At 53.9% G+C, this 14413-nt stretch overlaps 1 protein-coding gene across 2 annotated transcripts in view; it reads left to right on the top strand.

Moving 5' to 3' along the window:
• The window catches only part of RTN4RL1 (reticulon 4 receptor like 1), a 94190-nt gene extending 82749 nt beyond the window's left edge, over nt 1–11441 (top strand). Inside the window, exons 1-2 of one of the 2 annotated variants that reach the window (XM_060204140.1) lie at nt 2780–3180; nt 8336–11441. In XM_060204140.1, the coding sequence (XP_060060123.1) occupies nt 3132–3180; nt 8336–9660 (1374 nt within the window). In that variant the 5' untranslated portion in view covers nt 2780–3131 and the 3' untranslated portion in view covers nt 9661–11441. Of the gene's footprint in view, nt 1–2779; nt 3181–8335 lie in introns of those variants that run through there. The other variant, XM_060204141.1, reaches the window with a different exon arrangement.
• Nucleotides 11442–14413: the final 2972 nt, after the last annotated feature.

Genomic DNA, 14413 nt, shown 5'->3' with positions numbered 1-14413 from the left:
CCTCCCACAGAGGTTCCCTGTCCCACTAAACACAGCTAATCACCCCCCATTTCAGTGGTCCTGTATGGTTACAGATGGGTCACAGTGTGATGTGGTTTGAAGTACAGTGGGGTACTGTGGTGGAGGGTAGAGCTGGCTCTAAAGATCCAGAGGAATAAGGCAGGACCTTAGCTCATCTCCAGAACTTCCAGGAAGGGCTGCCTCAGAGGCCCTCAGCCTCCAAGATTCTGGGCTACCACAGCTGGGGTACAAGGGCCTCCAAACCAAGGAGTGAATTTGAGTAATTTGGTGCATATTTTATCTCCTGAGATGACTACGACACTGGACTTCCTACAGAGAGCCAGCAGCTTGGGGTGGAGGTGGATGGACTGAGAGAGGGACAAAATGTGAGTGAGGACAGGAGCCCTCCCCTCTTGCTATGCCCTAGGAGCAGACAAGGCTGGCCAGGGAACTTGAGCTCCAGGATTGATTCCCCACTGGCCATCTGGTCTATGAGGTTCCTCTTCCAGGCCTCTGGGGTTTGGAAACACTTTGTTAGGATATGGTCAAATCTAAGGGGTTGAGGAGCACCCTAAACACGGGAAGGGGCAGCTCTGCCCCAGCCTGCCCAGATGAGGGTGCACCTGCTGGGGCTGGTCCCAGGTCCAGGCTGTTCTTGGCCCCAACTCTTCCACCGCCGTGAGGAGGTGGTAGACACACAGAGGCAGAGGACAGGGAGCCTGCGGTTGCTCCTAAAGGTCCCCTGAAGCCTTGGCAGCCTGATTAGCAAGGGCCGCCCCAGCCTGCTTGCTGAGGACTGGCAAGGGGGGCGATACACAACAGATGAAAGCTGGAAAGTTATTCCAATAAGGGGCCACCCCATTCCCGGCTGAGCCTGATCCTGGTGCTGGCAGGACCTGGAGTGGGGACATAATTCAGCGTGTCAAGACCAGAGTGGCAGCTAAAGGCAAAGCCCGAGTGAGTGCTGAGATAAGGTGGCTATCACAGGCCTGGAAGCGTGTCACTCCTCAGAAGATAGGGAGGGAGCCAACTACCAGCCCCGATCCAGACACTTCCCAGGCACACACATGCCGTCAGATGCATGGGCACACGCACAGGCACACACTGGTGCAATCTTGTGTGTGTGTGTACATGTGCGTGTGCACGGTCTCCATCTAGGCCCAGGTTTGAGCCTGCCTGCTCATCCCCTCCCCTTCCTGCACCAAAATTTCAGGGCACAGTCTTAGCCCCCAGGTAGGTTGACGAACTTGCTCTCAGGCGTCTGGAACGCTCCAGTTTTAGCACGGGAAGTCCCGCATCCTGGGGAATCTCTGAGTCTGGCAAACCTTGACTAGTCTCCTCCCCACAGCTCTTCTCACTTCTGTCACTTCTACGGTGGCCAAAGGCCTGCAGGACAAAGCCAAAGCCCTGTGTCCACTGTCACCCAGAGGTCTTGGTACTCGGCAGAGTCACTGCTTATGGAGCACCTACTACAAGAGCTGGCCACTTAGGGTTCTGTTGCTGAGTACCAGCTGCATGCAGCACCACAGTGAGTGGGCCCTGGGGTACAGCAGAGCGCACACCAGACAGAAACACTGTCCTCACAGAGTACACACTCAGTGGGCACGACAGAAAATGAGATAAAGAAGCAAAGGCAGCATTTAGCAGGAGACAGTGTATGTTATGGAGACAAAGGGGAACAAGGCTGTGCAGGAAGGCCTCACTGAGGAGGCACCTGGGAGAGGAAGAGTTGAGGTGGGTGCGGGAGCCCTACGGCTGTCCTGGAGGTGTTCCAGGAGTGGGAACCACCTGTGTGAAGGCCTCGAGGCCACAGCCACAAGTACATTACAGGAGAACAGGGCAAAAAAAAAAAAAAGTGTGGCCTGGGCAAACCAGCAAGTGAGTGAGGGGAGGGAGAGCAGCCTCTGGGCTGGCCTTACTTACTTCATGATCTCTACTGTGGGTGACAGGGCCACCTGCTCAGGCTCAGACTTCTCTGCTCAGTTAGCAGAGATGACAGGCCCAGGGTGGAAGCCCAGGGCTGCTCAGGGGCCTGTAGTGATGATTCCTGGGAGGTGGTGAGAAGCAGATGGATTCCAGGTATGATCTGCAGCTGGGCTGTCAGGATTTCTGATGGACTAGGTATGTGGAGGAAGGGAGGGAGGGAGAGAGAGAGGCTGAATCAGAACATCTCAGGTGTTCTTGGCCTGAGCCTCTGAATACAGACACACCTGAGATGAAGATGCTGACAAGCAGGGAGTAGTGGAGGGAGAGGGCAGCAGCAGCACTGGGCTTTGTAACATAAGCATTTGACAGGTGCTGACAAGCAGTGAGCACCTGCTTCTGCAGACAGAGTCAGACTGGAGCTCTCAGTGGTTGTACCCATTCTATAGGCAAGGAAAGGAGACTCACACATGCATTCAAGGGGCACACTTGAATGTTAAGTCAGACAGCTGGCAGTCAGATCCCTTCCCATCTCCCTGGGGGATGGGGCAGGGAGCTGTGAGCTGTCTAGCCAGACTCCCCATGTCTATCAGGAGGGACTGAGGCAGGAAGTCCAGTTCTGCGCTGCTAGCTTTCTGACTCCAGGGCTGGGCCAGGCTGGGGGACGCCCACCAGGAAGTAGCCTGCGCTTGGGTGCACACAGAGGGACAGTGCCAAGTGGCTCAAGGCACCAGTGGCCCTGTGAGCAAAACAAGCCTGGCCTGAGGCCAATATCTACCAACAGAGCCCCTGGGTTAGCATCGATTTTTTTAGAGGCACATCTGACGCGGCTGGGGCAGGAGGCAGAGAGCCTGGCCCCCTGACAGGGAGCACAGGGACAGACCTGGCTGCAGAGGCACAGGATTGACTTCCAGGCTGATCCACCCTGCAGAGTGGCCTGGAGCCTGTGTGCCTGTCAGTCCATCAGGCTCTGTCTGCATGAGTGTAGGGAGGGGCAGCCCCTTGGGAGCTGGCAAGTGTCAGACCCCAGGTGGAATGAGGTCCCAGCCCTAAGCTGAGGCTGCCCACTAAGCCTGTGCAGTGTGAAACTCCTGGATTTGGACTGTTAGGCAGTGTCTACTCCATTGCCCTGCTCCCTACCTGCAAGTCCTGACCAGCTGCCTCCTGTGTGTGCCTACTGGTCTCCCTTGCGAAATGAGTCAGGCCCTATGAGAGCAGAGGATGCCATGTTCAGATGCACACTCAGGACTGGTCTGGGTGAGTTTCCAAGGGAGCTGCAGGGCCCCTGCCACACTGACCAGCTGACCTGGGTCTGGAGCTGGGCCCTATCAGTGCTGGTCTGGCAAACGCTAGAAGAAGAGCTGATCCCATGGGGAGCTCTCTGCTTTCTACAACCTTGGGTCTTACTTCCTCCATCCAGATGCTCTGCCATTATAGCCTTCTCAGAAGCTCTGGCTGCTTAGAGGTTGAAAGTGGGGGCCAAGGCGAGATGAGGGCACACTCACCTCAGTGCCCTTGTGTTCACTGTGCTCGTTGCCTGCGACACCCTCCCACCCATCTCATCACATTTGATGCTGGTAGGGCCATTTGGAAGCCGAGTGGATTGGGTAAGCTGCCTGCCCGTGCTTGGACTGCTCATCCCTGCCCAGCATAGGAGAGGTCGGGTGTCTGCAGGAAGGAGAACATGAAAACACCACCAGTTTTCCCCTGATGTGAATCCTACACACCGGCAGGGGTTCTGGGGACTTCATGCAGTGGGCACCACAGGGCTGGTGGGGACCTTCTGTGAGCTCCCCTTCCCAACCCTGGCCCATACATATAACTCCTAGTGGCCTGCTCCAGGACCTAACCAGACTGCCTGGTGGTGGACTACCCCCTCCCCACCATCTTGTGAGCCCACGTGGACCTACAGGGCTCACTCCCAGGCCCCTCACTACTCTGGCTGCTCCAGGACTCCAGCTGTGAATGGAGGGAGGGATGAATGAGGCTGCCGAGCCAGCAGTGGGTGAGCAGGAGGTTCAGGAGTAGCAGAGACTTCGCTGTCTGCTAATTTGCAATCTTAAAATGCACAGCAAAGGCAGCAGCCTCACTGTGAGCACATTAATCAGCAATCAGCAGGCTGGGGCTCCCACAGGCCACAGAGGGGGCTCCGGAGCTGAGGCAGCACAGTGCCAGCCTCCCTGGGATGGAACTCGGCAGGTGATGATCCAGGTTAGCAGCACCCTCTGGGCTGGTTGAGGGGTACTGGAGGTGGATGGGGGTGGTAGGATGGCTGGCACAGGGCCTTGGACATGGTGGAGATATAGAGTCTTTTTGTTTTTATTATTGAATAAAGATAAAGAGAAATTGAGAAGGGAGGAAGAGATAGAGAGGGAAAGAGACAGAGAGACACTTGTAGGCCTGCTTCACTACTTGCAAAGCTTTTCTCCCATACAGGTGGAGACCAGAGGCTTGAACCTGAGTCCTTGCACACTGTGATGTGTGTGCTTATCCAGGTGCACCACCACCTGGCCCCCAAGACAAAGACCCTTTGAGGTGGAGATGCAGACTTGACTGAGACCTACTGAGATCACAGTGCCTGTGATGTGCAGGGCAGGAGGAACTGCAAAAGCAGCTTCCTTATCTAGGTCCCCAGCATCTGGGGAGCAGTTCCTGCCAACTTTGGGGACTCTTAGAATAAGGGCTCCATGGGGGCCAAGCAGTGGCACACCTGGTTGAGCACACATGTTACAAAGCACAAGGACAATTCCACACCTGCAGGGGGAAAACTTTGTGAACAGTGAAGCAGTGCTGTAGGTGTCTTCTCTGTCTCATTCTCTGTCTCCTCTTTCCCTCTTGATTTTTCTGTCTCTACCCAGTAAATAAAAATAAACAGATAAATAAATCATTAAGAAGAATGGCACCATGTCTCCTGCTAGTAGATCCTCTCTCCTGCCAAAGTGTGTTCACACACCAACTGTTAAACCCATGCATAGATTTGGGGCTGCCAAACTGAGATATCGTCTGATTTCCCCTAAGGGTGCCTGCTTCATGCCTGGGGGGGTTGTGCAGGGGTCTCCATCCCCCTCCTCAGCTTCCCTGGGGACCATTTCAAAAAACCTCATTTCAGGGCCATAGGAGAGGGTGTCACAGCAGAAATCAGAAGGGCTAACTTCCCCCACCCTAGGCCGGGTGGGGGAGGGCAGGCAGGAGAACCCCCTCCTGCCTCTAGCCCTTTACCACACAGGGTAGTTCTGAGGCTCAGAGGAATGTCAGCAGAAGCACTTTGTCAACTCCATAAGCTGCACAAATGCCAAGTGGAATTAACACTGAGCCGGCCACAACTCTCTGACCCCCTTCCCTAGTGAGCTTCAGGGAAGGAGTTGTTGTTTGGGTAGGACCCCCTGGGGGACCTGGTGTGACCACAGTGCAGGTGCATGGCCCTGGCCTTGTCATCTCCAGCACAGTGAGCACAGAGCTATGGACAGCCTTGAACTTGGAGGGGTGCCCTGGGCTCCCTCTCAGCGGGAGGGTTCAGGCTGCCTCCCCGAAGGCAGGGTTCCTGGAAGGTAGCAGGCCGGGCAGGGATGAGGGGTGCTGGCTGAGAGAGAGGAAAGAGAGTGAGCCAGGGCTGGGCCTCTTCGCAGCTCTGTGTGTGGAAGACTAGGGACAGGGGGAAGATTCTCAGAGTCAGCGGGGGTTTGGGGTTCAGCCTCCTATACCTTCAAAGTTCTGTACTGGAGGGCAGACCAGAGCCCCCACCTTGGGTTACGGAAGGGGAACCTGAGGCCTCAGGCCATCTGGTGACTGAATGACTGCAAGCACTTGTGGGGGCTGCAGAATGAGGCCTGACCCAGAAAGGGTCCTCACAGCTGCACTGCTGCTCCTGCCACCACCATGGAGGTCATAATTGCTCTGAAATCACAACCCAACCCAATTATGCAAAAACCAAATTATGTGCGATGATTTTTATGTGTTGGAGACGTTCAGTCGAAGCCGGGTGATTACAGAGGGATGGGAAGCAGCTGCCACTCTCTGGGAGCCCATAACTCCCAACAGCTGGGAGCCGTCACTTATTTACCATGCAGTTTCTGCCATGAACAAGGGGGTGGCAAGACCTTCTTGGCCTAGAGCCTGGTGGTTGGGGTAGCAGGCTAACCTGAGAGCAGGGCCGGCCCAAGAGTGTTGGTTCTCAGGCTACATATCATCATGCATAACCAGTAGCAGGAGGACTCAGCCCAAATAGCACCCCCCCATACACACACACACACAAGAGGATAGGGTACCAGGCTAGAAGGGAAGGGGCAGGTGGCCAACCCACTCGGCCTGCAGGTTGGGAGCCTCCAGGCTTAGAGCCTGTGCCCCCCACACTGACGTGCCTACCAGGCCACCAGGGATGGCTATGACCCTGGAAAAAGGCAGGTAATGACGATGGTCCATAATGAGACTACTCCGATAATGAGCATGGGGCTATTATCAGACCACAGGCTGGACACATCCGAAAATAAATTATTTTAAGGATCCATTAACGAATGCCTAATTAATGCCCAATTAGAGGAAAGCGACAGAGGAAATACTCCGGACAGTCACAAGGCAAGGACTGGTTTGCCGCCGCAGCTCAGAAAATAGAGTGAGGCTGGGGGAGGGAGCAGGACAGAAGGTGGGCTGGAATGGGGGACAGCCTCCAGCTAACGGCTTTGTGGGCCTTGTAGCCCATCAGTCATGGCCAGTCTACGGCCCTTCACATGCATGTATTCTCTCATTACATCCTCACCACTCTGTAAGGGACAGCTATTGCTGTTTAAAAACATGGGTGGTGAATCAGGAGTGGCGCAATGGGTAAAGTGTTGGATTTGCAAGCATGCGGTCCTAAGTTCAATCCCTGGCACTTCATATGCCAGAGTGATGCTCTGGTTCTCTCCCTCTCCCCCTCCCTTTCTCTCTCCTTCCATCTACCTACCTCTCATGAAAGAAATAACATATCTTTTTTAAAAAACTAGTTTTGCTTTCTTTTTTTAATTAAAAAATATACACATTTAAGATTTTTTTTCTTTATTGGGGGATTAATAGTTTACAGTCGACAGTAAAATACAATAGTTTATACATGTATAACATTTCTTTTTTTAAAAAAAGTTTATTTCCGGGCAAGGGAGACAGTATAATGGTTATGCAAACAGACTCTCATGCCTGAGGCTCCTAAGTCCCAGGTTCAATCCCCTGCACCACCATAAGCCAGAGCTGAGCAGTGCTCTGGTGTTTCTCTGTGTGTGTCTCTCTCTACATCTCTCTCAAAAATAAAATTAATTAAAAAATTTTTTAAAAAGTTTATTTCTTTTTGTTGCCCTTGTTGTTTTATTGTTGTAGTTATTATTGTTGTTGTGATTGATGTTGTCGTTGTTGGATAGAACAGAGAGAAATGGAGCGAGGAGGGGAGGACAGAGAGGGGGAGAGAAAGATAAACACCTGCAGACCTGCTTCACTGCTTGTGAAGTGACTCCCCTGCAGGTGGGGAGCTGGGGACTCGAACCCGGGATCCTTCTGCCGGTCCTTGCACTTTGTGCCACCTGCACTCAACCTGCTGTGCTGCTGCCTGATTCCCCATGTATAACATTTCTACATAACAATACAACCCCCACTAGGTCCTCGTCTGCCGTCATGTTCCAGGACATGAACCCTACCCCCCACATTTAAGTTTTTTAAGATTATTTATTTATTAATGAGAAAGATAGGAAGGGAGAGGGGAAAAGAACCAGATTACAACTCTGATACATGTGCTGCTGGAGACTGAACTTGGGACTGCAAGCTTGACAGTTCAGGGCTTTATCTACAGTGTCACCTCCAGGGTCACAATAGGTCAAAATAGAAAGAAAGGGGGAAAGGGAGGAAGGGAGGAAAGAAAAAAGGAAGGAAAGAAAGAAGAAATGAGAGAGAGAGAGAGAGAGAGAGAGAAGCATACCGTAGAGGATGGGCATGGCCTGTAAATGAGGTGTCTTTCTCGGTGAGCTTTGGTTCACGCCTGCATGCCTCGCTTGTTCTTGGGAATAATTTAAATAAATAGACTCCTCAGAACTCCATGTGAGACGCGATTGACTTCACTGGAATAGTGGTAGGCACCACTATCTGTTCCCAAGAGTCATTACTTTATGTTCATTCAGACAGTGGCAGGCGAGTGGTAGAGCTGGGACCAGAACTAAGGATGAGATGCCGCATCTGCGATTTGTGGTCCCCACCCCACTGGGCTAGGAGGGCTAGGGGTGGGGCTGAAGAGTGTCAGGGAGATCTGAACCTTCACCCTAAATTCAGCTCACAGTCCAGGCTAGGGACAGAAACCCCAGCAGGCTGAGCAGGGTCAGATGCCCCCAGCCCCACACCCCTCACCCTATTTTCTGCCTCCTGGGCAGCCCCTGACCTGGCTGTGCTCTCTCCCTGCCAGGGTACTGTGTGGAACTGCTGCTGCTGCTGCTGGCTGGGGAGCTGCCCCTGGGCGGCGGCTGCCCCCGGGACTGCGTGTGCTACCCGGCCCCTATGACGGTCAGCTGCCAGGGCCACAACATCCCTGCCATCCCCGAGGGCATCCCGGTGGACAGCGAGCGCATCTTCCTGCAGAACAACCGCATCACCTTCCTCCAGCATGGCCACTTCAGCCCCGCCATGGTCACTCTGTGGATCTACTCCAACAACATCACCTTCATTGACCCCAGCACCTTCGAGGGCTTCGTGCACCTGGAGGAGCTGGATCTGGGTGACAACCGGCAGCTTCGGACGCTGGCGCCCGAGACCTTCCAGGGCCTGGTGAAGCTCCATGCCCTCTACCTCTACAAGTGCGGGCTTAGCACCCTGCCCGCCGGCATCTTTGGCGGCCTGCACAGCCTGCAGTACCTCTACCTGCAGGACAATCACATTGAACACCTCCAGGATGACATCTTTGTGGACCTGGTCAACCTCAGCCACCTGTTCCTCCATGGCAACAAGCTGTGGAGCCTGGGCCAAAACACCTTCCGGGGCCTGGTGAACCTGGACAGGCTGCTGCTGCACGAGAACCAGCTGCAGTGGGTCCACCACAAGGCGTTCCATGACCTCCACAGGCTCACCACCCTCTTCCTCTTCAACAACAGCCTGTCAGAGCTGCCGGGCGACTGCCTGGCTCCGCTGGGGGCCCTGGAGTTCCTCCGCCTCAACGGGAACGCCTGGGACTGCGGCTGCCGGGCGCGCTCGCTGTGGGAATGGCTGCGGAGATTCCGAGGCTCCAGCTCTGCAGTCCCCTGTGCCACGCCTGAGCTGAGACACGGCCAGGACCTGAAGCTGCTGAGGGCCGAGGACTTCCGGAACTGCACCGGGCCGGCGTCCCCGCACCAGATCAAGTCGCACACTCTCACCACCTCCGACAGGGGTGCCCACAAGGAGCACCACCCTTCCCACGGTTCCGCCAGGGACAAGGGCCACCCACACGGCCACCTGCCTGGCTCCCGGCCAGGCCACAGGAAGCTGGGCAAGAACTGCACCAGCCACAGGAATCGCAACCAGATCTCAAAGGCGGGTGGCGGGAAGGAGGCCCATGAGCTGCAGGACTATGCGCCTGACTACCAGCCCAAGTTCAGCTTTGACATCATGCCCACGACACGGCCCAAGAGGAAGGGCAAGTGTGCCCGCAGGACCCCTATGCGCACCCCCAGTGGGGTGCAGCAGGCCTCCTCTGGCACGTCTCTTGGGACCTCGCTCCTGATCTGGATTCTGGGGCTGGCGGTCACTCTCCGCTGAGGACCCAGGACGCCAACACCCAGCACTGCCACAAGTCCACCAAGGAACTGAATTCCTTTCTTCCTTTTTTTTTTTTTTTTTTCCTTTTTTATTTAACAAGTGGAGGATCTGCTGGGTTTCATGCAAAGGCTGGTAGAGGCTTTGGCTGTCATCTGGGTTCTGCCCAGTGGATTGTCAACCCAAAGTGTACAGCCCCAAGCTGATGGGATCCGCGTATCTCACCAAGCCGTCCCGGCCAGCCCCTGCCAGGCCCCAAGGACAACACCAAGCCAGCAAGGTGGTTAAAGGTTTGCAAAATGAGTCCTTCACTGGCTGCAATGGGACAGTTCCCTGCAAGAGCTGGGGTCTGTGGAATCCTGGAGAGGCCTCAGGAGCCCCTGCCATTCCTGGAGGAATCAGGACTCATAGAGGAAGAGACGAGGCCCACCCAACAGGCCGGGTCTTTCAGCCATCTGGGTGCACATGAGCAGGTGGCCTTTGGGCCCTTGCCACTCAGTCAACCCACCCTGAATCCAACCATGTGCCACCTTCAGTCCCTCCCTCAGGGGTAAGGCCTCTCATTCCTGATGTCTCAGGCAACCCTGGCAGCCCCAGGCCCAACTGCTGGGCTCCAAGAACCAATTACCAAAGGAAAGATCACCAGAGGCTGAAATGTGGAACTTCAGGTGGAGCGAAGTTCTCACAGAAGGTGCAGTTTTATAACTATGTCCACTCTTATATATATTCACACACATTCTACATATTATATACACACAAATGCACAGGATCCCCCTCCCCCTTACCAAGCTGTATGTCTTCTCCTGTTTATAAACTATACGGAAAACTATATCTGCTGAACTAAGGATTGTATCGGTGATTTCTAGCAAGAAGAGTTCTAGGATTTTTGTCTAGAATCCACACCTGGCAGTGATAGTTTCCATGTATGCCGGGCTTGCCAGGGGCCCGGTGCGACGTGTCCGTGGGGAGGGTCAGGGAGACAGTGAGAATCACTTCAGGGGACCAATATTCTTAGAGACTTAGAGCATCCCTTTGTTTTTATATGCAACACAAGCCTGATGTGCTGGAGCACTCCCTCACCCTCGCCCTGGGAGCTGTAGAGCCAGAGTGAGGAGTGAGAGGCTGGATGTCAGGGACCCAGGCCCTGGGGGTGGAAGGAAGGGGCTGGGAATTTCTTAGGCCATGGGGCGAGGCAGCATCCACAGTGTTAGTCCTATAGGTTGGGCAGTGTCGTCAGCCTAGCATTTTGCCAGTGACTGGTCTGGACAGGCCAGGGAGACTCTGGGCATGAGCCCAGGCTCCCAGCATGGCTCAGCTGCTGAATTTTTCCTTGATGCTCTTTGATGGGTGTCCCAGGAAAGGTCTTGTATAGGGTGGCAGGAGGGAGAACCTCAGGGTACCTTGGCAGAGGGGAAGAATGAGGGCATTTCTAGAACCATCTCAGGCGCCTCTGCAACTTAGAGGCCCCATCTCTCTCCTGACCCTGCTGAAGATGCCTGTGAATAAACAGAGTGTATATCAGGGTGGGGAACACAGACTCAGGAGCCATGAGCCAGGGGGCTGTGCCCAGAGGAAGCAGCAGGCAAGCCCAGAAAAGGGACGGGGGCTTTGGTCAAGGTCAGCCACACTGCTGTCTTGGGCCTGGGCAGGCACAATCTCTTTTGGGCTTGGCACACAACCTGAATTTCCCAACAGAGAGATGTGTGTGAGGAGAAAGCAACACTGAATCCAATTAAGAGAGAAAAATAATAATAAAAAAAATTCTCTTGGACAAGAAGCCTGTTTCTCATTTCCTAAGCCTGCACTCCTGAAGGGGTGGCAGATCCCAGGCGTGTGTGGGGAGAGGGAGCTGGGAACACAGCAGATTCACAGGCAGAAGGAGCCATATGGGGCAGGGCACGGTGACTCATGGGGACTCGTATGCGCCTGTGTGTGTGCTCCAGCACACGCTCACACTTGTTCCCCGGCCCCTGGCTTCCCCTCACCCGCACATGACATGACTCACTCCCACACCCCAGCTATGTGGAGCGGCCCCTGGTCCTTCCCAGCCTGTTCCCGAGAGCCCCCTCGGCCAGCCGCAGCCGGGCTGCTGGCTCATGGCATCTAGGCTTTAGGTGGTGACTGGAGGGTGGGAAGGGGAGGGAATGCTGGTTCCTGGGAGCCAGAGGGGCTATCAGGAGATGGGCTGACCCAGACGGCAGGATGGGGTGTGCAAGCTGCACCTGCTGCCCTGCCTTGAGAGAAAAGAGCCAGCTCCCTGGAGGAAAGAAGGGGGGCTGTGTTTTCAGGCCTGGTTGGGCAAATTCTGTTCCATCCCAGGCTTGAAATGTGCACGGAAAGGAGTCCAGTGATGGCAGAACAAATTATCTTCGGCCTGTACTTGCTCCCCAATGGCCTGTCCACTCTTCCCCAGGCCGGTGCCAGGGCCTGTAGTCCCCGAGCAGCTGAGATGTTGTTATGCTGTTGATTTCATTTCCAACTTTAGACATCAGAGCCCTTGGTGGGAAGATCGAGAGTCCAAGCACTTTATTAAAAAAAAAAAAAAAAAGACTTGCTAAGTCCTAGAATATGGAAGTGGAATGCCAGTATGAGAAATGCTAATGTTTTCTAAATGATCCGCTTCTGTCAAGAGCAGCACCGTCTCTGGTTGCTGCTGACTGTTATTAGAGGTGAGGCAGAGGGACCCAGGACGTCAGGTGTATTTTTAGCTGCTTTCTCCTGGTCGAGGAAGAGGGAAGAGAAGCAGCTCAACTGTGGGTGACGTCATTTGTCACTCGGCAGCACGTGGACCATGCAGTCACACAGCTATGAGGGCACCGCTGCCCCAGATAACAGAGCTGGGTAACAATTCAGGGGTAAGTAGGAGCTTCCTTTCTCAATAATACCCCTCTGGGTGGTTCAGGGCAGAGGTGAGGGTTCCTGCCCCCTTGTATTCTGCTTCCTCCCAGGGACAGAACTCATCTTTGCTTGTCCCCAGTGGGGCCGGCCCTTCTGCCATTTCACTCATCACACCCTCTATACCCTCCAGTGAAATCACTCAAGGGTGCCACTTTCTCACCTCTGTCACAGCCCTCCACTCTGGGGGGTGGCCTGTGGGAGGGGTGAGTAGCCAGTGCTGGTCTCAGAGTTTCTGCGTGCAGGTTTCCCCTCATGACCCCAACGTTTACTCTATTCTCTTTCTTTCATCCAACAAGTGCTGATTGAGATACATGCCAGTCAGTTACTGGCCCGGCATCAGGGAACATAAAGGCGAGAAAACAAGCGACCAGGGCCAGGAGACAGCTTGTTTGGTAGAACATATGTGTTACCATGTGTGAGACCCTGGATTCATGAGAACTCCTTGGGAACATGGCACCCAGGGAAGCTCATGGACGGTAGAGCAGTGCTATAGGTCTTTATATCTTTTCTAAAGTAAAAATAATAAAAATGTCAGCCAAGAGTGATAAAATTATATATGTAGGAGGCTTTATGCCCCCAAAAAAGGAAGGAAGAAAGATAGGATTAGGGCAAGTAGCTCACTTGGATTGCTGCTTTGCCAGGCATGTGACCCAGGTTCAAGCCCAGCCCTCACTGCATTGAAGTAAGCGCTGGTGCTGTGCTCTCTCCTTATCTTTCTTTCCCCGCCCCCTGCCTCTCTGTCCCTATCTAGAGAGAGAAGAGGGAAAAGGGGGCCAGGTGGCAGTGCACGTGGCTGAACGCACATGTTTCAATATGCAAGGATCCAGGCTTAAGCCCTCACTCCTCACTTGCAGTGGGGGAAGCTTCAAAAGTGGTGAAGCAGTGCTGCAGGTGTCTCTCAGCTCTCTCAATTTCTCTGTCTCTATCCAATAAATGATAAATATATAAATAAAATATTTTTCACCAAAAGGAGAGAAAGGAAAGAAGGAAGGGAAGAAAGGGGGGCCGGGTGGTAACACACCTTGTTAAGCACTCATATTACCAAGTGCAAGGACACAGGTTCAAGTCCCTGCTCCTCACCTGCAGAGGGGAGACTTCGTGAACAGTGAAGCAGGTTGGCAGCTTCACTGTCTGTCTTTCTCCTTCCGCTCTCAATTTCTCAATCTAATAAAAATTAGAAAGAGGGAGTCGGGCGGTAGTGCAGCGGGTCAAGCGCACATGGTGCAAAGCGCAAGGACCCGCGGAAGGATCCTGGTTCCAGCCCCTGGCTCCCCACCTGCAGGGGAGTTGCTTCACAGGCGGTGAAACAGGTCTGCAGGTGTCTATCTTTCTCTCCCCTTCTCTGTCTTCCCCTCCTCTCTCCATTTCTCTCTGTCCTATCCAACAACGACGACATCATCAACAACAACAATAATAACCACAACAATAAAAAAGGGTGTTGTTAAAATTTCGGAGGCTCTTGCCGGGCGGGCTAGCTGGCTTCACGGGCGGGTAACAGAGACGCGGAGACAACGGCTGGGCAGGGAAGCTGTATTTCTTTATTCAGGAACAACAATTCATAAATTAAGACAAACTAATCACCAAACAGAACTCGGCTGTCTCTTTGCGGCGGCGCAAGCACTCTCTCTTTCTCTGGAACTCTGGAACCCTCTCTTACTCTGGAACTCAGGAACTCTGGCGGGGTCCCTAGGGGCGGGGCCAAGCGGGCCGAAATTAACTGGACTGATCTAATTCTCTTGGCGGGGGAGAACTAGAACCCAATGTAAAGCATACAACAAAAGGGCAATAAAAGGGAATAAATAAATAAATAAATAAAAGACATCTAAAAATTAGAAATAAAGGGGGAGTCAGGCGGTAG

This window comes from Erinaceus europaeus, chromosome 12 (genome assembly GCF_950295315.1).
Source record: "Erinaceus europaeus chromosome 12, mEriEur2.1, whole genome shotgun sequence".
Taxonomy (NCBI): Eukaryota; Metazoa; Chordata; class Mammalia; order Eulipotyphla; family Erinaceidae; genus Erinaceus; species Erinaceus europaeus.
Note: the sequence above shows the minus strand (reverse complement) of the source record. Positions and strands in the feature narration are given on the sequence as shown.